Source organism: Impatiens glandulifera, chromosome 1 (assembly GCF_907164915.1).
Source record: "Impatiens glandulifera chromosome 1, dImpGla2.1, whole genome shotgun sequence".
NCBI classification, from domain to species: domain Eukaryota; kingdom Viridiplantae; phylum Streptophyta; class Magnoliopsida; order Ericales; family Balsaminaceae; genus Impatiens; species Impatiens glandulifera.
In genome coordinates this window covers 56924856-56949290 of record NC_061862.1, presented here as the reverse complement: position 1 = coordinate 56949290, position 24435 = coordinate 56924856, and the positions used below count along the sequence as shown (strand labels likewise).

At 31.3% G+C, this 24435-nt stretch overlaps 1 protein-coding gene and 1 pseudogene across 1 annotated transcript; one reads left to right on the top strand and one right to left on the bottom strand.

Moving 5' to 3' along the window:
• Positions 1–301: 301 nt before the first annotated feature.
• Positions 302–1252, bottom strand: LOC124921299. The gene has a single exon (XM_047461934.1). The coding sequence runs from the start codon at positions 1189–1191 to the stop codon at positions 361–363; it is 831 nt and encodes a 276-aa protein (XP_047317890.1). The 5' UTR covers positions 1192–1252; the 3' UTR covers positions 302–360.
• A 20845-nt stretch (positions 1253–22097) lies between these two features.
• LOC124928774 lies at positions 22098–23364 on the top strand (annotated as a pseudogene).
• The last annotated feature ends 1071 nt before the right edge of the window (positions 23365–24435 follow it).

Below are 24435 nucleotides of genomic sequence, written 5' to 3'. Positions count from 1 at the left end.
TTTTCTAAATATAATAATTAAATTATAATAATACTATATAATTCGTATAAAGTTTAATTTTTAGTTTTTAAGTATAGTAATAAAATTAATTGAAATTATAAAGCATATGAATGAAATTAAAAATTAAATAAAATTTATTTGAAATTAAATAAAATTATAATTGAAACTATGTATGTCCTAGAAAACAAAAAATACAAAAAGTTGAAAATAAAATTCAAGTAAGGAAAAACAAAAGAGAGTTTAAATGTATTCTAAAATTAAATTTCATTAAACTATATATAATATATAGAAAAATAAAATAATTAACAGAAAAAAAAGACAATCCAAATTAAAAAGAAAAAAAAAAAGAAAAAAAGAAACTCAGAAGGGATGGAGATTAGCAAACAGTCCTACTAGATCCTTCCTGTACGGAAGATATGACGCCCTCTTTTCTCCATCTTTCATCGCTTTTCTTCTCAGAATAACCGCTTTCTCCGGCGACAACACCGCCGGCGCCGCATCGCCGGCGTCCCCTTTCTTCCTTGGAGGAACAAACACCAACATATCCTTGCCGTCGCCGTCGCTGCTATTGCTCCGGTGAAGTAAGTTACGAAACTTCCACCGTTTCGACGACGATCCAACCGAGTTACTCTTCTTGCACTTTCCTTCGTCTACCTCTTCCTCTTCCTCCTCTGTCGAATTCTTCGGTTTCCACAAACAGTATATTTCCGCCGGAACTCCATCGAGTTCGTCGGCCTCAGATGAAGAGCATGACGGAGGATCTCGATCCTCTCTCAAAAGCTTCGCCAAAGGAATCCTAACTCGAGGATGAGGAGGAGGAGGAATCGGAATCGGTTTTTCAAAATCAGATCCACCATGAACAAATCCAAAACCATCGAAATACAGATTTCTATTGAAAACAGGATAAATCGGTCTGATTTGGCCGTTGCAGAAGATCTCGTCAGCGGAAATTGGCGAGTCTCTTCCAGCAACGACGAACTCAAAATCATCGTCATCATCATCATTCATCAGTTGATAATCATCATCGGCATGGTTTTGGAGCTCATTTCTCGGATAATTCGATTCACCTTCATAAGTGAATTCGAAAACGCCGTCGTGATCGGAATCGGCTGTAAGTTCTTGAACAACTCTTGCAGCGATCTCGGCTAGATTGTCAGAGGAATGGCTACTACTGAGATTGGTGGAAAGCATCGTCTCCTTCAACAACCGCACAAGAGAGAGAAAATGGTGGAAGAGGACGGGACGGGACGGGAGTGTGGGGGCGTTCGTTTGTTTGGTTTTCTGGGCCTTTTTATATTAATGGAATAAAATATATTACCTTCATTTTATGAGCTGGTCACAATGCAAATAATTATTATCATATTAATTACAATTAATATTAAAACATGCAATACTTTTATTTTATTTCTTTTTCTTCGTATCTAAATTTCTTTAATTCACTTATTCCCTTTTTTACACATTTTTTTCATACATATCTATTATATGTTTTCAATTTCTATATAAAAAAAATAAAAGAAAACTTAGAAATTTATATTTCACTTAAATGAAGATGAATTGAAATACTTATCTGATTTTCATATTACTCACTACATGAGTCAATTGAGATTTGTTCATAAATTGAAGTCTTCGTGTAAGGCGACAATAATGCATATCCGGATGTCACGTTTCAACATTAGTTGACGTTTCATCATTGATGAAACGGTTAGTTGGTAAAAGATGATTTTGTCGGCATCTCAATTCAATATAAAGATAATTGTTAATAATTGTGTTCTATTTTGCGACATTTAAATTTGGTGTAGGAATCAATCATTTTTTGTTTGAAGTAAGAATAATTACAATGTTTCTAACAAAAAAAAAATTATAATAATATAAAAAGATAAATAGTAAAAATGATACTAAACTAACTTAGAAATGCTTAAATAATGGTGTATTTTTTTAAACATGTTGGAATAATTTAATGTGGTTGAAGATATTACTTGTTTTATTTATTTATTTTGCTTATAACTTGGATTTTAATTGATTATAATTTCTATTATGAAAAAAAGAAAGAAAGAAAGAAAGAAGGGAACATAGAAAGGGACGGTTTTCTAAAGAGAAAAAGTAAAGTAGAGATGACAAAATTGGACACTTGGAGGCTTCGCGTATGCTAGTCTATTTTTATATGTTTTTTTTTCTTTCTATTTTGTCAAGTAAATTATTAAAATAGTATTCTACAATTATAAATTATTATTATTATTTTAATTTAGGTCCTACTTTAACTTAACATATTATTAATGAAAATAGAACATGTGATTATATTGTTTTAGGCACAACTAGGTAATTTTAACTAGTTTAAGTAAATTTTTAACAATTTTTTTCTCAATTTAACATTAAGTTTTCTCTAAAAACTATCCCATATGATAATTTCTAAACATTTTTTCACCTTTATCTTTAGTGGAAGAAAAATCATGTGATGTAATATGTCAGTTTTGTTTCATGAGTTTACTTTTTTCATTTTTTTAATCTTTGGGATACCTTTTTCATCTGTATTGATGGTTTTATTCCTAAATAACTTGCTTTGTTTTGGAAAATAATTGACAGTTGTTATCTATATTTTTTTCCAATTCCTATCATTTTTGAAATTAAGGCTTCTCATCTCATTTGTTACCCGGACAAAATGGTTGGTTTTAAGAAGAATGATTGGAGTTGAGAAGATATAGACTAGTTTATTTTAATGTTAAAAATTGAATAATTTTTTTTTATAAACGCAGTAAAAAGAACAAGAGAGTACGGACAAAGCGACAAATAAAAACAATAACAACCACCGCAATCTAACCCAAACAATAGACATAAGTACAAAAGTGGTAAAGAACAAACACAACAATGATATTTGTCGTTATTTCAGGGCTGGTGACAGTTGGAGTTGGAACACGACTTTTGTGTAGACTCTGGACAACGGAAACATTGATGTTTCGTTGATTGGGGTAGGACCGATGCACGGCGACAAAAGATATTTCATCCAATTTAGAGTAAATAACTTAGAAACTAGTAATAAGAGACATTTGCATCTTCTAAGTTAAGATAGAATATGGAAATCATGTGTGTTTGCTTTGTTGTAATAGCCGGTAGATGATTTTAAAGAAGGTGATTGAAATGCACAAATTGTTAGACAATCATTGTGTGGTTTTAGAGGTGGTTGACTATTAGGGGATGCATTGTCTTCTTTCTTCTTCCGTCTTAGTAGACTTGAATATTTGAGTTTTTTTAATGGGCCAACTCAATTATATATTTGTTAGGATTGTATATCGGTTATGAGTCTATATCAGATTCTATATATATTAGGATTCTATATATGTTGAGATTTTATATATGTTCGGATTCTATATCTGTTAGGGTTCCATATTTGTTGAAACTTATTTAAATGTGTAATCGAATATTTTAAAAGTTGAAGTATTGTCTTGAGATATCTCTTTTGGCCTAATTCTGTATTTGTTAAGGTTTCGGAGACCAAGTGTTACATAAACTCATGTCATAATCCTAAACTGTTATTTTATTATCTCTGTTCTGTTTTCCTCAATAATATTATCTTTTATGGGTGGACGTAACCAAGTTTTATCTTGGTGAACCACGTTAAATTTGTGTCATAACCCTAGACTATTATTGTTTACGTCATCATATTTTACAATAAGTTCTAACAACTAGTATAGAGCTTCATTTTGTCGATTGTTTGTTTTTCGATTTAGAGATGACAACAGTCAGCATTAAGATTGACAAGTTCACGGGGTTGCGGGATCTACTTAAACAACATGATTTATGAGGGTAAGTTGTCGAAATGAGCATAAATAACTGCTAAGACGGAAATTTTAGAGAATAAACACATTCAATAATTATGTTGTGTCTTCAGATGATGAATTCATCGAGGTCTCAAAGGAGGAGAAATATGTTTGGTTATGGTTGAAAACAAGTTGTTTCTGAAGGAACGTCTATTCACTCTACGAAGGTAGAAAGTAAGTCTAAAAGACATTAAGTCTGCCCTTTATTCGATGGATCTACACTATAATGCGATTATTACTATTGTAGACAGTCAAGTTTCGGGATTGTATACCAGTGGAGACAATGGGAAAAAGAAAATGAATAAGTACAACAAATAGTCTACTTCAAAGGGTCTTAAGTCGAATGATATTTATAGTTACTGCAAGGAGTTTTGTTCGTTTGAGTTTAATTAGTTCTGTAAAAATGGAGGGATTGCTCGACATCACATAATGATGAATACATCGCAACAGAATATTGTAGCTAAAATGATTAATCAAACATTACTAGAGATAGTGAGGTGAATGTTCTCTACTATAAAACTGGATAAAAGGTCATTGGCAATGGTAGTCACTACAACATGCTATTTGCTAAATAGTGGGTCTCACACCGAGATTAACTGTAAACACACCTTACGAGGTGTGGTTTGGTTATGTTGATTATTTAGGTTTGAAAATTTTGGAGGCATAATTTATTATAATGTTAAAAGATAAACTAGAGCAAAAAACAAAGAAGAGAGTATTTGTGGACTATGGAGATGGTGTCAAGGAATACATAGTATTGTTTTCATCTGAGAGAAGAATTATTCTGAGTAAAAATGCCATTTTTAATGAGAATTCTACACTTGATTCTCTAAGATGGTTCAAGAGATATAGAGTATGGTTTTCATTTGAGAGGAAAAATATTTATAAAAAGAGAAAAGTCACTATATTGAGGCTGAGCTGGAAGAGTATGAACCATTAGATTCTCAACCACTTGAAGTTTTCATCATAGTGTAGTTAAAGGTTAGATAAGAAGATTTTCATCTTGAAATTGAATAATTTATTTAGGTCATCTTGGCATTGACTAATGTATTTGGATCATTTAGGCATTGAATAATTTGTCTAACCATTTAGGCATTGACTAATGTATATGGGTCATCTCGACATTGACTAATGTATTTGGGTAATCTTAACATTGACTAATACATCTGGACCATTTTGGCATTAATTTATGCATCTTGGGAATCTAGAATTTATTAATACATCAAGACTATCTAGGCATTAACTAATGTATCTAGAACATCTAGGAGAAGAGGATAAAAAAATTAGAACTTGTTAACAATCCTACTAATATGTTCACCAAACTAATTCCTCATAGCAAGTTTCAAGCATTGTTTAGACCTGCTTAATGTTAAAAGATGATAGGTTGATCTAGGGCAACTCTTCATCACAAAGAGTAGATAGAATATTTAGGCATTGACTAATGTATCTGGGTCATCTAGATATTAACTAATGCATCCAAGCCATTTAAGCATGGACTAATGCATATGGGCAATCTCGACATTAACTAATTCAATTGGGTCATCTTAGTATTAACTATTGAGTCATCTAGACATTGACTAATGTATCTGGAATATCTCAACATTTACTAATGCATCTAGGTCATCTTGGCATTAACTAATGAATTTAGGTTATATAGGCATTGAATAATGCATCTAGGTCATTTCAGCATTGACTAATTCATTTGGGTCATCTCGGTATTGACTAATGCATATGGGCCATCTATGCATTGACTAATGTATGTGGGCCATCTAGGCATTGATTATTTAATTTAGGTCATCTAGGTATTAACTAATGAATGTGGGTCATCCAGACATTGACTAATGCATCTAGACCATCTAGGTTTTGACTAATGCATCTGGGTCATCTAGGCATTAACTAATGCATCTAGACCACATGGCATTGATTAATGAATACGGGCCATCTCAACATTGATTAATGCATCTCGACTAATGCATATGGGTCATTTCAGCATTACCTAATGCATTTAGGTCATCTCGACATTGACTAATGCATCTAGGTCATCTAGGCATTAACTAATGCATTTGAACCATCTATGCATTGACTAGTGCATCTAGACAATATCGACATTTATTAATGTATATGGATAATTTGAGCATTTACTAATATATTTGGGTTATCTCGACATTGACTAATGCATTTGAGACATTTGAAAGAATTCAAGTCAAAGTTCAAAGTGGAGATTTGTTGAGTAAACTTGAATATTTGAGTTTTCTTAATTGACCGACATAATTCTATCTTTGTTAGGATTCTATATCTGTTATGATTAAGGGTGTTTATCGATTCAATTTTCGGATTATTCGAGTTTCTCGGTTCGAGTTCTTTGAATTATTTTTTAGTCAATTCGAAAATCGAACCAAATTTGATTTTTTAATATATTATATAATAAATTATATATAGTTATTGAATTATTGTAATAAAATATATAATTAAAATAAATAATAATAAATGAATTCGGTTTTCGAGTTGAAACCCCAACTCGAAAATCAAATCAAAAGCCGTATTTGAATTTGAATTGCTGTAAAATTCTATTCAAAAAATTGAAAATGAAATTCGAATTCAGTTTATTCAAATTATGTGAATTCGAATTTAGTCGGATATTCAGTTCAGGCCAAAAATTGAACACCCGTAGTAAGAATTTTGTATGTTGAGGCTTATTTAAATATGCAACCAGGCACTTTAAAAAGTTGAAGTATTTTGTTTTAAGAATATCACTTTCGGTCTAGTTTTGTATTTATTAGGGTTTTAAAGACCGAGTGTTGTATAAACTCGTGTCATAACTAGGGTTGCAAATGAGACGAGCCAAACTCAAACCAGCTTGAGCTTGAGCTCGAGCTCGACTCGATATAGTATTTATTAGCTTGACTCGAGCTCGAATGAGTTTTTAAATTTGAAATCGAGCTTGACTCGACTATTTACCTACAAGCCCGACTTGACTCGAAAAGTTTGAACTAAAACAAAATTTTCAAACTCGAGCTCGAACTCAAGCCAAATTTATTTTTAAAATAAAAATATCAAACTTTCATACTTATTCAACATTTAAAACATATATTTCAAAATAAAAATATGAAACAATCATAACTATTCAAAATTCTAAAAATGATAGTCTAAAATATCGAACCACCATTACTAATCAAAATTCTAAAACATAAAATTTCAAAATCAAAGTATAAAACTATAAATTGTTTGAACATTCAATATATTAATCTTTTTTAACTTATGTTCTTCGATCATAGCAAATGTACAACTACATACATTCAATAATATGAAATGTTTAAGGTTAAAAATAAATAATATAAATAATACATGTTAAAACAAATAACTAAAATTTGATTTACTTATACAGATAAAAAAAAATCTTGGTATGTTTTATCTTTCTGAAAAAGTAAAAAATAAATTAAATAAGTGATAAAATTTAGAATCATAACAAATTAATAATGAAAACTTACTTTAGTCTTCTTTACTTTTATTATATATAATACATTAACATTTTTATCTCTTTCAATATTATATTATTATATATAATATACTAATTATTATATCATAATATCTATTTTTATTATATATAATATATTATCTTTTTTTTTATTACTTTCAATATTATATTTAATATACTTTTATTTTATATAATATATTAACTTTTTTTTTATCTCTTTCAATATTATATATAATATACTAATTATTATATTCTTAATATTATTCGCCTTTTTCATCATCAATCAACCCTGTTTTAATAGAAATTAAAAATATTATATATAATAGTGTTTTTATATATTCATCAACCCTATCTATATAAGTATAAGTTTCTCATAATAAATAAGAAAGCGTGAACAAAACTTACCGATGAGTAACCAACAAAAGAGTTTTTCCTTCTTTGTCGCTAGATTTCGTTAAAATAAAAAGAAATTAAAGTTATTTAAAAGCAAAAACAATAACTATAGTAGAAGTGAAAATATATTTTGATTACTTGTAAGCCTCTTTTGAATGAATGAGAGAAAAAAATTGTGAAGACTAAAGAAGAAGAAGAAGAAGAAGAGAATAAGAGTGAAAGAAATGATAAAGACTGAAAAAGAAGAGATGAAGAATCACGTAGAATATTATGATATATTAGAATTACGGTTTTAGTTTAGGACAATAAAATATAATAATATGGACATTCATATTCATATGGGTTTTGAAGAAAGAGGAAAAAAATATTGTTTTAAAATTTTATGTTAAATAAATAAATAAAAATATATTATATATTATCAGGCCCGAAAAAGCTCAAAAACCATCGAGCAAACATTATATGAGTTCGAGTTCGATTCGAATATAAACGAGTCGGCTTGAGCTCGACTCGAACTCGGTCAAAGTCAAGCTCAAGTCAAGCTTTGACCGAGCAGCTCGCGAGCGGCTCAAGAGTGATTTGGCTTATTTGTCGTCATAGTCATAAACCTAGATTGATACTTTGTTATCTTTGTTCTAATATGCTCAATAATATCATATTTTTTGGGTGGACATAACCAAAATTTATCTTGGTAGACTACATTAAATTCGTGTATTTCTTTATTTTTATGTCATCATTCGGAATCCATTCTCACAGAGAAAATTTCAAAAAAATCAAGTATTTATATATGAAACAATTGGTCACCTCAAGCAAAAATAGATTGGAATCGCGTGTTGCTTGTTACCGAACTAATTGGAGCAAGATCTGGTTGAAGAAAGATGGTGGTGATGACCAATTTTACAAATTTCAGGTCTGGAAGATTTGAAGAAGATTTGTTATCAGAAAAGAATATCCCTAAATGTTCTTTTGAATTTGTTATATGTGATTTTCTTGAATTTTTCAATTTTGAAGATAAGTATTAGGAGTGGACAAACCCATTGATCCGATCCGATCCGGTATTTTGGATTGGATATTCGTCTATATTTTTTTAAAAAAAATTGCGATTCGTTTCTGATCCGGTATCCAACCACTATTCGATCCGAAAACATCAGATTAGATCGGATCGGCCAGCCGGATACCCGTCGATCCAATTTTTTTCATATTTCTAATTTTTGTTTGATAATTAATTATTTAATAATATTTTTGTTTGTGTAAACAGAAAATTATTTTAATTTATGGATGTTGGTTGAAAATTATCAAAATACTATTTTAGACAAATAATAAAAATAAACTAATTATTGTTTAAGCCATTAGTTTTTATATTTTTAATAGATATATTATTTTATTTTTAAAATTTAAAACTCACCGGATCGGCTTCGGATATCTGAATTTTTTTTGTCCTATCCGTATCCCATCTGAAAATCCGGTAAAAATATCGGATCGGATCGATATTCGAATTCGATCCATCGGATTCAGATTTTTTTAGATTTGATCGGTCGGATCAACGGATTGAGTCTTTTGAATCGGATTTTTTGGCCACCCTTAATAAGTACGTTGAATTAGTAAGTGATGTATTTTAGAAAGATTATGATTATAATATTTGTATCATATATTTCCTTATCTCTTTTAACTATGATGAATAAACAATTTAGCTTAGTTGATTCATGAGGTAATTTACTAATAAGAAAGTAATTAAATATATATTTTTTATTACTTAAACTATTTTTTTTTATAAGCAAAAGACATATAAGTAGTAGAATGTCCTAAATAGGTGGATATCTCCAGCCTTAAGGGATCAAAATAAGTACACACAACTAAACTCCTAAATAAGGATAAGATTATAGTCATTTGTAAGAAAGTTTTAATGAGCTTAGAAAATTATGTTACTTTTTAAGAAAATTTTAAGGTTGAATTTTCGACTCATATTTTATTAGAGTTTATATATTGTAATGGACTTTAAATTTTAGTCTTTATGTCTTTTGATGTACTTATATAAATTGAGGTATTGTAACATAGGGTTACTTGACCATTAATTCATGGAAAATTGATAGAATGGACGACTCTCCGAGGATGTAGGCATTTATTGGTCAAACCTCGTTATATCTTGTGTTTTTTATTTCTATATCTTCTTTTATCGTGTTGTTTATATTAAACATTTTCTTGACAAGTGGTATTAGAGCATGTTTTGATATTATTTAACATGAACTATTTTAGAAGATATGACAGAAACCCTAGTCACCATTGAAGAAGTTGTTGCAAATTTATGTTTTTATTAAAGATTGTTGGTTGTTTGAGAAAACGACATTAACTGCGAAATTATTAGCAGTTGTGAAGATTTGACTTGAAATCTTTAGATGATAAGGGGATGTCAACGATCGTTAAAATATTGATTAGTTTGGGGTGATAATGTCTTGAAAATAAGACGATGTGTCTTTTGTTTTCTCGAATGCGCCAATAGGCATAGGTGACGGAAAGTCGTCGTGTGGACAGCGACACCGGAACAAAAAAATAGTGTTTATTCTTTTAACCTACTTAATTTGGGGCTAAGACTTTTTCTTTAAGTCTCATTTGTTTTCACAAAATGGGTTTAAGACCTATTTGATTCCAATTTTCACAAGTAAAGCCTTGTTTAATTTTTATCAAGTTTCTTAATACTTTGTTTGGCTTTGATCTTGTATTTTCTTGATATGTATTGAAGCTTGATTGACTTGAATTTCTCAAAGATGTAGATTTATGATTTATCTCATAAAAGATTCGATATTGGTCAATGTGGAGATTAAAAAATAGAGTTGAAAAAGAAGGTGGAGTGCTTATTCTATATTGTAGATTATGAAAGACAATTTATGCCACATGTAAAGGGTTTTCTAATTAAAGCGGGTGACTTTAAGGTTTGTTTGAAAGAGTGTAGTTTTGATATGTGTGTATAAGGATCGGATTTAGATTTGCATCAAAACTTGTGAGTATGTTTTGTTTAACAATCTTTGGTAAGTGTTAGTGTGAAGTTGTTAAGTGAGTGGTTATACCTTAATGGCTCTACCAAGACCAATAATTTCTAAGGTATGAGTTGAGGGTGCACTAATCATATACATGGTCTGTTAGATTATTTATATTTATGATTTGGCTAGAAGATTGTAGATAATAAACGATACATCTCCATGTTTGTAGAAAATTAGTTGGAGGTTTTTATAATTGACTGTTGTCTTGGCATACATGAGTGACATTATTTGAAGTTATCTTATTGACATACTCTCAGAGATAGTAAAAAGTAGCAAAAGTTTTTACTATGTTGAGGGTTTTGACTTGAAGAAATCCTCGGCTAAAATAAGTTTGGAGAGATTTTCTTTGGAAAAGGGTTATTGAAGAAGTTAATCAAGATGAAGATAGTGGTGAGATTATGTGATTTACACTTGACAAAAAAATGACCGAATATGGAAAGTTGCTATCAAAAAAGTGTTTACCGATGACAACATTGTCGATATGTTGACAAAACAATCCTTTGGGCCAAATTGCAAGATTGCATTGAATTGATTGAGTTGGCAGGTGATTAAAGATTGACTTAGTAAACACATAATATAAATGAAACCCCAATGAGAGTAAGACTAGTGAAAAACTCTTATAAGTTGAGGTGGAAACATTTTGAGAGAAACACTCAAACGAACCAAGAAGAAATCATTGTATTATCTTCTAATGTGAGAAGATAAATAAGACCTTTAATGAATTTTCTAGTCATGAAAAATGGGCTAGATGAGATGCTCAATCAATTAATAGGTGAATGATTTTTGCGTCCTCTTTTGGAGAAACTATAGATGATTATTTGAAGCATGGCTAAAACAATTGAAGATAGTTAATGAAACTTGAAATGATATTATTGAATTGCTAGTCGTTTTGGATTCAAAAACTAGCCGATTGCAAGCTAATTTGTTCAAGGAGAAGTATGAGGTTCAAGTTGGTTGAGTGTGCAAAGATTAAGGCAAGATGAGTGACAAATATTTTGCTAGATCTTGAGCTTGAGAAAAAAAGATGTCGAAATATACATAATTATTTGTTATGAAATAGACGATAAAAGTTTGTCTTGTGTTTTCTCGGCTTTTGATCGATATCTTATTTTGATGAAGTAGACAATGAAAGTTCATCTTGGTATCCTTGGTTTTCGATATATATCTTATTTTAAAAGAATATGATGAAAGTTTGTCTTGGGTCTCATCGTTTTTTGGTTTCAGTCAGTTGTTAGACTTGAAAAATAAAACACTCAAATTGTGGCAAACAATGATAAAAGTTATATTAATATAATAAAGAATTGTTAATTCTAGTTTCCGCATATGTCAACGAGTATGAACAAAGATTGAGAAGAGTTATTGAATATCTCTAGTCGTTGAAATATGTGTTGGAATTAAACTAATTCCATTAATTAAATGGAAATGATATTTGGGCTAATGAAATTCACACCAAATTCAAATGTGAAATTAATCCAAATGAAATTCACATGAAATTCAAATGTGAATTAAAATGAAATTAATCCAAATGAAATTCACATTAAATTCAAATCTGAATTAAAGTGAAATTAATTCAAATGAAATTCACATGAAATTCAAATGTGAATTAAGGTGGAATTTCATCCAAATGAAATTCACATCAAATTCATTGTGAATTAAATTTGTTAATTGTTACAATTAACATAAATGTCTTGAATGAGGCAATTAACAAATGGTGTTAATTGCTATTGTAACTACAAAATATTTATTGTATGATGTAACTTGCAAAGATGATGAAAAGGCAAGCAACAATAACCGTTGGATGAATGGATGAGGGATTAGTGACCGTTGGATTAAAGAATTGATTATGAGTTTAATTTTCAACTATAAATATCCCTTCACATTGTATTCCTATCCACATATGATCTTATCACTTCTCACTCTAGAATTCTAAAAATCTTTCCTTGTTCTTGTGAGTGTTCTTGTGAGTGTTCTTCGAGTTTCTTGACTCGACCATTTCTGTGCGAAACCTAGTGATTGTGATTCAGGTACTTTTGTCTAGTTCGCTGTTGTAGTGGTTTTCCCGTGCTAAATCATTGCAGGTTCCGTTGTACCCTAGGAAGTAGCCACCGACGAAACTCTCCAGCACAAACGGGAGACGGTGAAACTGTTTTAAGGGAACTATGATTTCACAGCCTCGGAGCAAACGAGAAGACATTTATTCATCTCATTACATAATCTATTTTATCTGTTCTATTATCATTTTATTGTACTCATATATTATTTATGTTACCAACAATCTTAAAACAGTCTCAAGTATTACTTATCTCAGATTCTTATGCGTTTCTGGTTTTGTTTCAGAAATGACTACCGAAACACCTACTTCTAACATGAGGATGTCGGTTCCAGCTAACCATCTGGATAAGCCAGAAAATTTTGATGGTTCAAACTTTAAGAGATGACAACATAAGATGTTCTTCTACCTCACGACCCTGAGTCTTGCGCGATTCCTCACGGAGGATCCTCCCACTCCCAAAATCGATGAGCCAAACCGTTGCTTCATCGTCGGATGCAAACGTGCATCCGAAAGTTGATGTGCAAGCGGCTTCGAACATTGATGCTTGGCACCATTCAGATTTCTTATGTAGAAATTATGTGTTGAATGGTTTGTCAGATTCATTGTACAATGTGTACAGTGAAAATAATACGACCAAAGAACTATGGAAATCTCTTGAATGTAAGTACAAAACAGAAGATGCGGGCACAAAAAAGTTTATGATAGGTCGATTTTTGGACTACAAAATGGTAGATTCAAGACCGGTCATTAAACAAGTTCAAGAGATCCAAGTTATTTTGCACGAAATTCATGCTGAGGGCATGAATTTGGGAGAAACTTTCCAAGTGGCTGCTATTATTGAGAACTTGTCACCGTCTTGGAATGATTTCAAGAACTACCTTAAGCACAAGCGAAAGGAGATGAACGTAGAAGAATTGGTGATTCGTCTACGCATTGAAGAAGAAAATAAAAGCGCCTCAAAGAAATACTTTAGTCAACATGTGGCTAAAGCAAATGTGGTTGAGCATGGTAAAGACAAGAAGAAACGCAATTCTTTTGTCAAAAAACCGGAGCCTTAATCCTAAAGGAGGAATCTCTAAGAAGTTCACGGGCAAGTGTTTCAATTGCAATGACATGGGCCATAGATCTTCCGATTGCAAGAAGCCGAGAAGAGTTCGAGAGGCTAACTTGACTCAAGGATTATCGGACATGGATCTATGTGCGATGATATCTGAGGTTAACTTGGTGAGGTCTAATCCACGAGAGTGGTGGGTTGACACAGGAGCTACAAGACATGTTTTCTCTAACAAAGAAGTATTTTCAAGCCTCGAAGAATGGAAGAATGGTGAAAACCTGTTCATGGGGAATTCTGCCACTTCTGACATACAAGGTGAAGGAAAAGTGGTGATAAGGTTGTCTTTAGGGAAAGATTTTAACATTGACTAATGTGTTGTATGTTCCAGAGATTCAGAAAAATTTGATATTCAGATCTCTTCTAAGTAAGCATGGTTTTAGAATTGTAATTGAGTCGGATAAAATTATTTTATCCAAAGGTGGAATGTTTGTAGGTAGAGGTTATGCTACTAATGGGATTTTTAAGCTAAATGTAATGGCAGTTAAGCCAAGTATGAATTAAAAGAATAAGTCTTCTATTTATTTATTGGAGTCTTCCATTTTATGGCATGGTAGACTAGGTCATATTAATTATGATTCGATGCATCGATTAATAAAACTGAATAGTATACCTACATTCGAAATTAATAAGAAACACAAGTGTGAAATTTGTGTTGAAGCGAAATTGACGATATCATCCTTTCGAAACGTTGAAAGAAGTAATAGACCGCTTGATTTAATTCATACAGATGTGTGATTTAAAAGGAACACCAACACGTGGTGGAGGAAAACACTTCATTACTTTTATTGATGATAACACAAAATATTGTTATGTGTATATTCTTAAAAGTAAAGATGAAGTCATAGAGAAATTCACTCTCTATAAAAATGAGGTTGAAACAAACTTGGTAAAAAGATCAAAGTGTTAAGAAGTGATAGAGAAGGTGAATATGAATCACCTTTTGCCGAGCTATGTGCTCAACATGGTATAATCCATGAGAGGACAGCACCTTATTCTCCTCAGCAAAACGGTACGGCTGAGAGAAAAAATAGAACATTAAAAGAAATGATGAATTCACTTCTATTAAGTTCTAGTCTACCACAAAACATGTGGGGAGAAGCTATTTTGATGGCTAATTACCTTTTAAATAAGGTTCCACGTAAGAAGCTAGATAAGAGTCCATTTGAGTTGTGGCATGAAAGAAAACCATCATATGAATACTTACGAATGTGGGGGTGTCTAGTTAAGGTAGCCATACCATTACCTAAAAAGGTAAAAGTTGGACCAAAAACAGTTGATTGTATATTTATTGGATATGCACATAATAGTAGTGCTTATCGTTTTCTTGTGTTTAAATCGGACATTCCGGATATTCATAAGAATACGATAATGGAATCGAGAAATGCATCGTTCTTTGAGCATATATTTCCATATAAGTCTAATGAAGAACAACATTCTCCAAAAAGATTTCTTGAACTAGATGAACAAGAAAAGGAGAATGAAATTGAGGTTGAACTTAGACGAAGTAAACGAGCTAGAACTGAAAAATCATTTGGTCCAGATTTTATTACTTTCATGATGGAAAGTGAACCTCAAACGTATAATGAAGCAATTACCTCATCTGAAGGGCCTCAATGGAAAGAGGTAATTAATAGTGAGATATAATCTATCTTACAAAACCATACATGGGAACTAGTGGATCTGCCTCCGGGAAATAAACCACTAAGTTGCCGATGGATTTTCAAAAGGAAAATGAAAGTTGATGGATCAATTGATAAATATAAGGAAAGACTGGTGGTAAAAGGATATCGCCAACGAGAAGTTTTGATTATTTTGATACATATTCTCCAGTTACGAGAATAACTTCTATTAGATTGATTATTGCGATTGCTTCTTTGCGCAATCTAGAAGTTCATCAAATGGACGTAAAAACAGCCTTCTTAAATGGAGACTTGGAAGAAGAAATTTATATAGATCAACCTCAAGGGTTTTCTTCTCAAGGGCAAGAAAATAAAGTTTGTAAATTGGTTAAGTCATTGTATGGCTTAAAACAAACTTCAAAACAATGGCATGAGAAATTTGATCATGCTATGATCTCAAGTGGATTTAAGATCAATGAATGTGATAAATGTATTTATATTAAAGACACAACAAATGGTTACGTCATTTTATGTATTTATGTAGATGACATACTTATCATTGGAAGTAATGATAAAATGGTTAAATCCACTAAAGATATGTTAAATTCAAAATTTGACCTGAAAGATATGGGATTGGTTGATGTGATTCTTGGAATCAAAGTGATTAGAACATCGGAAGGGATAGTTCTAAGTCAATTATATTATGTGGATAAGATCCTTGAAAAATTTAACAAGGATGATTCTGCATTGGCTAAGACTCCGATAGATACGAGTCAATATTTATCTAAAAATCGCGGAGAGAGTGTTTCTCAATTAGAATATTCTCGAATAATTGGGAGTCTAATGTGCTTAATGAGTTGTACAAGACCAGATATAGCCTATGCAGTAAGCAAACTAAGTAGATTCACGAGTAATCCGGGTAATAATCATTGGAAAGCCATTGTACGATTACTTAGGTATTTAAGAAATACTCGTGATTATGGCCTGCACTACACGAGACATCCTGCTGTTATCGAAGGGTACACTGATGCTAATTGGATTTCAGATATGAAAGACTCTAAGTCAACAAGTGGATATGTATTTACACTTGGAGGTGCAACTATATCTTGGAAATCTTCTAAACAAACTATTATTGCTAGATCCACGATGGAATCTGAATTTATAACTCTTGACAAATGTGGTGAAGAAGCTGAATGGCTACGTCTATTCTTAGAAGATATTCCAATATGGTCTAAGCCCGTAACCGTAATTTCTATTCATTGTGATAGTCAATCTTCGATTGGACGAGCTAAAGAGTCATATGTATAATGGTAAGTCTAGACATATACGTCGTAGACATAATAGCATAAGACAATTACTCTCTACTGGAATTATCTCAATTGATTACGTAAAATCAAAAGATAATATTGCGGATCCGCTAACCAAAGGGTTAAACAGAGAGTTGGTGTTAAAGTCCTCACAAGGAATGTGAGTTAAGCCTATAATAAGTTAGTATGAATGGAAACCTAACCTATGATGACTGGAGATCCCAAGAACTAGGTTCAATAGGACAACCTAATTGTACTAAACTTGGTAGATTGCTATGGGTAAAAAATCCTACGATAAAATAGCAATTCGGGAAAGGATAAGCACACAGGATTTTAATGATTCTTTATGAATAAAGAGATCACATATGGGAGAGAGAAGTGGGGCCGCTTCGAAAGAATTGCACGGCTCAATTCTAGACCCTCTCATTGAACCAGGCGAGTGTTCATGGCCAAAACGAACACAATCATGAGAACTAACATGTATTAGGAAGAATTCTATGTGAAAGTGTGTAATCGTTTACACAAAAGGCAGAATAGTTCAAGGACATCGAGTCTACTAATCGGCTAGTAAAGTTATATACTTTTATAAGAGAAGGTTCAAAGGGTTACACCTAACTATCCTATGTAGAATTTAACTGTTAAACCTTTCACCATGTTAATCTTTCAATTTCCATTAATGTGGGGGTTGTTGGAATTAAACTAATTCCATTAATTAAATGGAAATGATATTTTGGATAATGAAATTCACACCAAATTCTAATGTGAATTAAGTGTGAAATTAATCCAAATGAAATTCACATGAAACTCAAATGTGAATTAAAGTGAAATTAATCCAAATGAAATTCACATGAAATTCAAATGTGAATTAAAGTGAAATTAATCCAAATGAAATTCACATGAAATTCAAATGTGAATTAAGGTGAAATTTCATCCAAATGAAATTCACATCAAATTCATTGTGAATTAAATTTGTTAATTGTTACAATTAACATAAATGTCTTGAATGAGGCAATTAAGAAATGGTGTTAATTGCTATTGTAACTACAAAATATTTATTGTATGATGTAACTTGCAAAGATGATGAAAGGCAAGCAACGATAACCGTTGGATGAATGGATGATGGATTAGTGACCATTGGATTAAAGAATTGATTATGAGTTTAATTTTCAACTATAAATATCCATTCACATTGTATTCCTCTCCACATATGATCTTATCACTTCTCACTCTAGAATTCTAAAAATATTTCCTTGTTCTTGTGAGTACTTTTTGTGAGTGTTCTTGTTAGTGTTCTTCGAGTTTCTTGACTCGACCATTTCTGTGCGAAACCCGGTGATTGTGATTCAGGTACTTTTGTCTAGTTCGCTGTTGTAGTAGTTTTTCTGTGCTAAATCATTGCAGGGTCCGTTGTACCCTGGGAAGAAGCCACCGACGAAACTCTCTAGCATAAACGGGAGACGGTGAAACTATTTTAAGGGAACTGTGATTTCACAAGCCTCGGAGCAAACGAGAAGACATTTCTTCATCTCATTACATAATCTATTGTATCTGTTCTATTATCATTTTATTGTATTCATATATTATTTACGTGTAATTTTTTACGAGATAAGATTACCAACAATATGGTGGTTGCCCAAATTTACTTGGTGTTATAAACTCTAGAATTTTATCTTCAAAGAGTTTTTGAGCGAAAGTGAAGGTATAATGATTTATCTCATAAATGGCTCGAGTAGTGAAGATTGATATATGACTCATCACTTTTTGATGGCACGGTATACATGATGATAGAGCTTATTATTCTTCTAAGGGATCTTAAGTGAAAGTGGAGGTATGGAAGTTATCTCATTAATGACTCGAGCAAATGTGAAGATTGAAGTATCGAACCCACTTATTTCTTGATGGCTTGAGTTTTGTCAAGGTTGAGATTAATGGGTACGACTCATGTATTTCCTAAGGGACGTGAAATAAGGTGGAGATTGTTAAAATTTTAACTTATTATCACATCTCATTATGCGCGGTATTCACCCAAGGTGTAGATTGTTGAGTTTTGAACTCATGTTTTATTAGAGTTTATATATTGTAATGAGTTTTAAATATCTAATTGGTTTAAGAGTAGTAGTTTAATTTTTATGGCTTTTGAAATACTTCTATAAATAGAGATATTGTAACATATGGTTACTTTGACCATTATTTCATAGAAAAATTATAAAATTGACGACTCCATGAGGATGTAGGCATTTGTTGACCAAACATCGTTATATTTTATGTTTTTTATTATTGTTTACCATTATAATTATTCCGTAAAGAGCTTAGCAAATTATGTTACTTATTTAGTTCATTTAATCCATCTTAGACCTCTTTAGCTATATCAAATCTCTCTTGCTTCTACTAGTTATCTTATTTTATTTTATTTTATAGTGGATTTCATAAATAAACAACTCTTATATTTCCGTCTTAATCTTTGTTTGACCCAAAAATGAGAAAGTTAGGAATTCTATTTAAAAGTTAAGAGGCAAATTACAATTTTAAATATAATGGCAGTAAATGTAGAAATTCGGGAGAGTTGGTCTACCTAAATTAGGCAGTAATTGAACATTTTATATATACTTAATGATTTGTTTGGAGTCAAACGGCCCAAACTTCATAACATCTCTTGACCTACACAGAATTAAAACTGGAATGAAATTAAACTAAAATTTCAATTCCTAACATTTTAAGAATTATAATGGAATATATTTAAAATTCCATTTCTCAAAACATACTTAGAATTTGAGATAAAAGAAAATATATAAGTTCGAATTTCAATTTTAATATAGAGTAGTCATCTATAAAAAAAAATTAAGCATAATCTTAAGCAAATTGAATTTGAAACTGTGGTTATAATTTCAAAATTGAACAATAGTCAAGAGTAACTAAATTCGATAGAGCAAATACTCCAGATAAATCAGAAACATAATCATTTTCTCTTTTAACAAAGCTTACTATATTCATTCCAAGAAAATTATTTAATCAAAACGATAAAAAAAAATTAATAGAAGAACAAAATGAGCATAAAAAATGAAAACAAACCAAGCAAGGCAGGGAACAAGAGAAAACAAAAGACAAAAGTGTACAGGTAATTGTAGGGTTTATGTATAAAAATTGAATATTGAGTCTATAATTTTAAAGTGTACAGGTAATTGTAGGGTTTATGTACAAAAGTTAAGGTCGTGTTCTATTTGGGTTTTTTAAAAAACTCAATAAAAATTAATTTTTCAATTAATCACCTCTCAATAATCAAATCACTCATTTCATTAACCAAAATACTACAATACCCTTTATTTTAAATTATTATTATTTATTTTATTCATATATATCAATACCCTTTAAATTTTTTTACTAAAAATAATCATCACCTCCTCAAAATCATCACCAATCATTATTTTTTTTCTTCTAAATTTTAAAAAAAAAATCCAAACAAGATCTACGTGTACATTGTACCTAAGAGCATCCCCATCGGTGGGTGGAAATCTGATGTGGAGACAAATTGTACTTGGGTACATAATGAAAGTATGGGTATAATTGTGGAGAGAGAAATGAGAGGAGATATTTACTACCGGTACAAATGAAGAAAAACAAGCCAAAAAGTGGTCCCCGCCTGACATGTTGTTTACTTTTTGATTAATTATGTAAAATTGTTGTTTTTTAATTTTTGTTAATTGACCGTTTTATTACAGTTTTTTTATACATATGATCATGTATTTTTTTATTTAGATAAAATCTATAAATAGATGCTCACACACTATCTAATTTCATCTCATATTCTCTTCAAAATTGTATCTACTTGAAATCTGAAAAAAAAAATAGAAAATAATTCTTCTCAAGATTCATAAATCCGTTCCCAAATTTTCACTTCCTCTCCTCAAAATTCCAATGTTCGACCCTAAAATCCAAACATTCATGCCCACAATTTATTATTTCATCCGAGCCATCAAATGAGTCCTCATATATTCACCCCTCCTTACATGTATTCTGCCGAAATGTATCAACATCCATATATGCCATCTCCGATCTATGGAATGAGTCCTCCTAGAGCACCTGGGATAACTTCCAAATCGTCCAGAAAAACTAGTATTGGTGGAACTAGCACAAACAAAGAGTGTGAAACATCATCTTCTAGTCAAAATTCTCCATTTCATCCATATCCGTCTCCACCGGGTATTGATGCAATTAATTTAGACGCGAGTGAAGATACTGATGATGGAGAAAATGTGTCGGGCCCAAAGAGTCGTACTTATGATGCAAGGTACACAGGTCTAGAAAATGAGATCCTTGCACAAAGTTGGGTGAATGTCAGCAAAGATGCAGAAATCGGTAATGCTTAGAGATTGGATGCCATGTGGAAGAGGATTGCCAATGATTATAATAAAAATCGACCTGCAAACTGTCTAGTGAGACGTTGGGACCTTTTAAAAACGCATTTTTACACGCTGCAAAGGTTTGTGAGTGCATTTAACGGATTGTACAATCAGATGAAGAGGGATTGGGGAAGTGGGCAAAGTGATGTTGATATACTCATTCATGCAATGAAAGAGTGGGCACAAAGGCACAACAACAATGCGTTTACTCACTTGAGCATGTGGAATATACTTAAGGAAAGTCCTAAATAGATTAACCAGCAAGAACATGATCATTGCGGCAGGAAGAAGACATAAACATCTTCTCAAGGAGGATACATGTCTTCTTCTAATCCGGAAGATGCCAATGAAGAACGCGTACGTCCGATCGGTCAGAAAGCAGCGAAGAGGAAGGGTAAGATGAATCATCCCTCGAAGGATATCATGTACGAGGAGATGAAACAAAGCATCGACAAAAACATGGAGGAATACAAAACGATAGCAAATGAGAAATTGAAGGAACAAATAAAATACAACAAAAAATGGGAGTATGATGTTATCATGAAGGATACCACGGGGATGTCGCCAATGCAATTAGCAGTACATCTCAAACTTTGTGACGAAATTGTAAAGAATTGGAGTGTTTGAAATTCTGTTGTAGTATTTGAAATTTTCTTGTAGGGTTTGAAATTATGTTGTAGTATTTGAAATTTCGTTGTAGTGAAATTTCGTTACAAACTAGCCGTTATAAACTAGCCATTTGAAACTAGCTGTTGTAAACTAGGCGTTGATGTATCATTATATATTAGAGTAGTTATCTCACATTTCTTCACAATACTTAAATCAATCTTCTTATACCATTTTTTCCTCATAGTAAAGACCACCCCAAACACAATGACTTCAAATCCCAACCACAATGCCAACACGAATGTTGATAGTGATGAAGAGTTGTGGAATGAAGACTCAGATGATGATTTTCAAAATTCTTCAACAACAACAAATGCTTCTTCAGCACATAGGGAGCTCTTCCAGTGCAACAACAAGAAGAAAAAGAAGAGTCGTAGAGCGTGATCGTGAAGGAGGCCATAGTCGTCTTGTTGCTGACTATTTCTCCGAAAATCCAACATATCCGAGTGATATTTTCCGTCGTCGTTTTCGAATGAGAAGAGGCCTTTTCACACGCATAGTCGATGCCTTATCTTGTGATGACTATTTTAAATGGAGAGTCGACGCAACTGGAATGCAAAGTTTCTCACCACTTCAAAAATGCACTATTGCCATCCGCCAATTGGCGTACGGAGGACCCGAAGATCAATTCGATGAGTACCTACGTATTGCTGAAACTATCGCCATTGAATCATTGTTTAATTTTTGTCGTTGTGTAATCGTCATTTTCGGCGAAAGATACTTGAGAAAGCCAACTACTGCTGATTGCGAACGTTTGCTCCTTATGCATGAGCATAGGCACGGCTTCCCCGGAATGTTGGGTAGTCTCGATTGTATGCATTGAGAATGGAAGAACTGTATAGTCGCAAGGAAAGGACAGTTTACTAGAGGTGATCATGGAACACCAATAATAATGCTTGAAGCGGTAGCATCTGCCGATTTATGGATATGGCATGCCTTTTTTGAAGTCGTGGGGTCCAACAATGACATCAATGTGCTTAATCAAAGCCCCCTCTTCGGCGATGTTTTAAAAGGAAAGAGCCTAGAGATCGACTTTGAAGTGAATGATAGACAATATACTAGAGGGTACTATCTTACAAATGGAATCTATCCTGAATAAGCTACTTTCGTCAAGAGTTTTCAGTGCCCTCGTGATCCCAAGAAAGCATTGTTTAAGGAAATGCAAGAAAGGATTTCGAGCGGGCATTTGGTGTCTTACAAGCTCGTTGGGCGATGATTAGAGGATCCCGAGGCGTTTTTGGTACCAGAGTAACTTGAAGGATATCATGTATAAATGTATTATTTTGCATAACATGATAATTGAGGATGAAGGGAATACAACATTCAACTGGTCGGAGGAACCCGATGACAACAATACAATTCCAGAGATATTTTAAGGTCCCGTCGAAGCATTTAATGAGTATAGCAAGAGACGGGCTGCACTACATGACAAGTAAATGCGTCAACAACTTCGATCGGACTTGATTGAGCATGTTTGGGTGCGTTACCAGAATTAGTAACAAAATATGATTTAGTAGTGTATTTTTTTCATGTATTATTGTGATTTAGTTTAACATTGTACTCGTTTTTTATTTCTTCATTAAAATTTTTTATTTTTTAAAATTTTGTAAACAAATTATTGACAATTTAATGTCCTAAATTATTTTTTAAAATTGTTGATTTTTTAAATTTTTAACATAATTTATAAATATTAGTTTTATTTATTTAAACAAATTAATATAATTAAAAATGAAATAAGATTTACTTGAATTATTGAATTAAAAAATATTATATGAATTAGATGATGTGGATGGTGGGCTTCTGAAATAATAACAATTGTACCTGATATGATTGGGAGAATAGAGGTATAAATTGATAGGTATAATTTACTTTTGATGTGGTAGCTGATATGACACATATTTATACCTATGTATGGGTATAGGGATGGGGATGCTCTAAATAAGTCTCGAGATACAATTCCTTGTGTACCAGATTTTAAACAATTTTTTTTTATAATACTCACAATTTTATTCACATTCTCTCTAAACTTATTAATAATGTACTAATTACTCTTTTCTATCTAAGCCTATTAATTATCCAATTCTATTTTTAAAATCATTAATTACTTTATTTTATAAATATAAAATATTTATAATTAAAATTAAAATTAATTAAATAATTAAAATAAAATAAATTTAAATATTATATATTAAAATAAAATAAAATATATTAAAATAATACACATAATTTATTTTTACTTAATTTTATAAATATTATATATATAATTAAAACTAATAATATTAAATTAAATCATTCAAATATATATAATAAATTAAAATAAAATATTATACACTAAAATAAAAAAAAAAATACATTACATTCAAATAAAATATATTACTAATATATATAATAAATAATAAATAAAACATATACAAATTAAAACAAAATATATTATATAAAAAATAATTTATTTTATAGAAATTTGTATTCTTAAAAAATTAAAGTACATATAATTTTTCACATTTTACATATTGTGATAGTTTATTTGACATTCTACCTAAATTAAAAACATATATTGAATCATGCTA

Excerpts from the sequence above, each read along its gene's own strand:
- LOC124921299 (XM_047461934.1), bottom strand. The coding sequence starts at position 1,191 with ATGCTTTCCACCAATCTCAGTAGTAGCCATTCCTCTGACAATCTAGCC.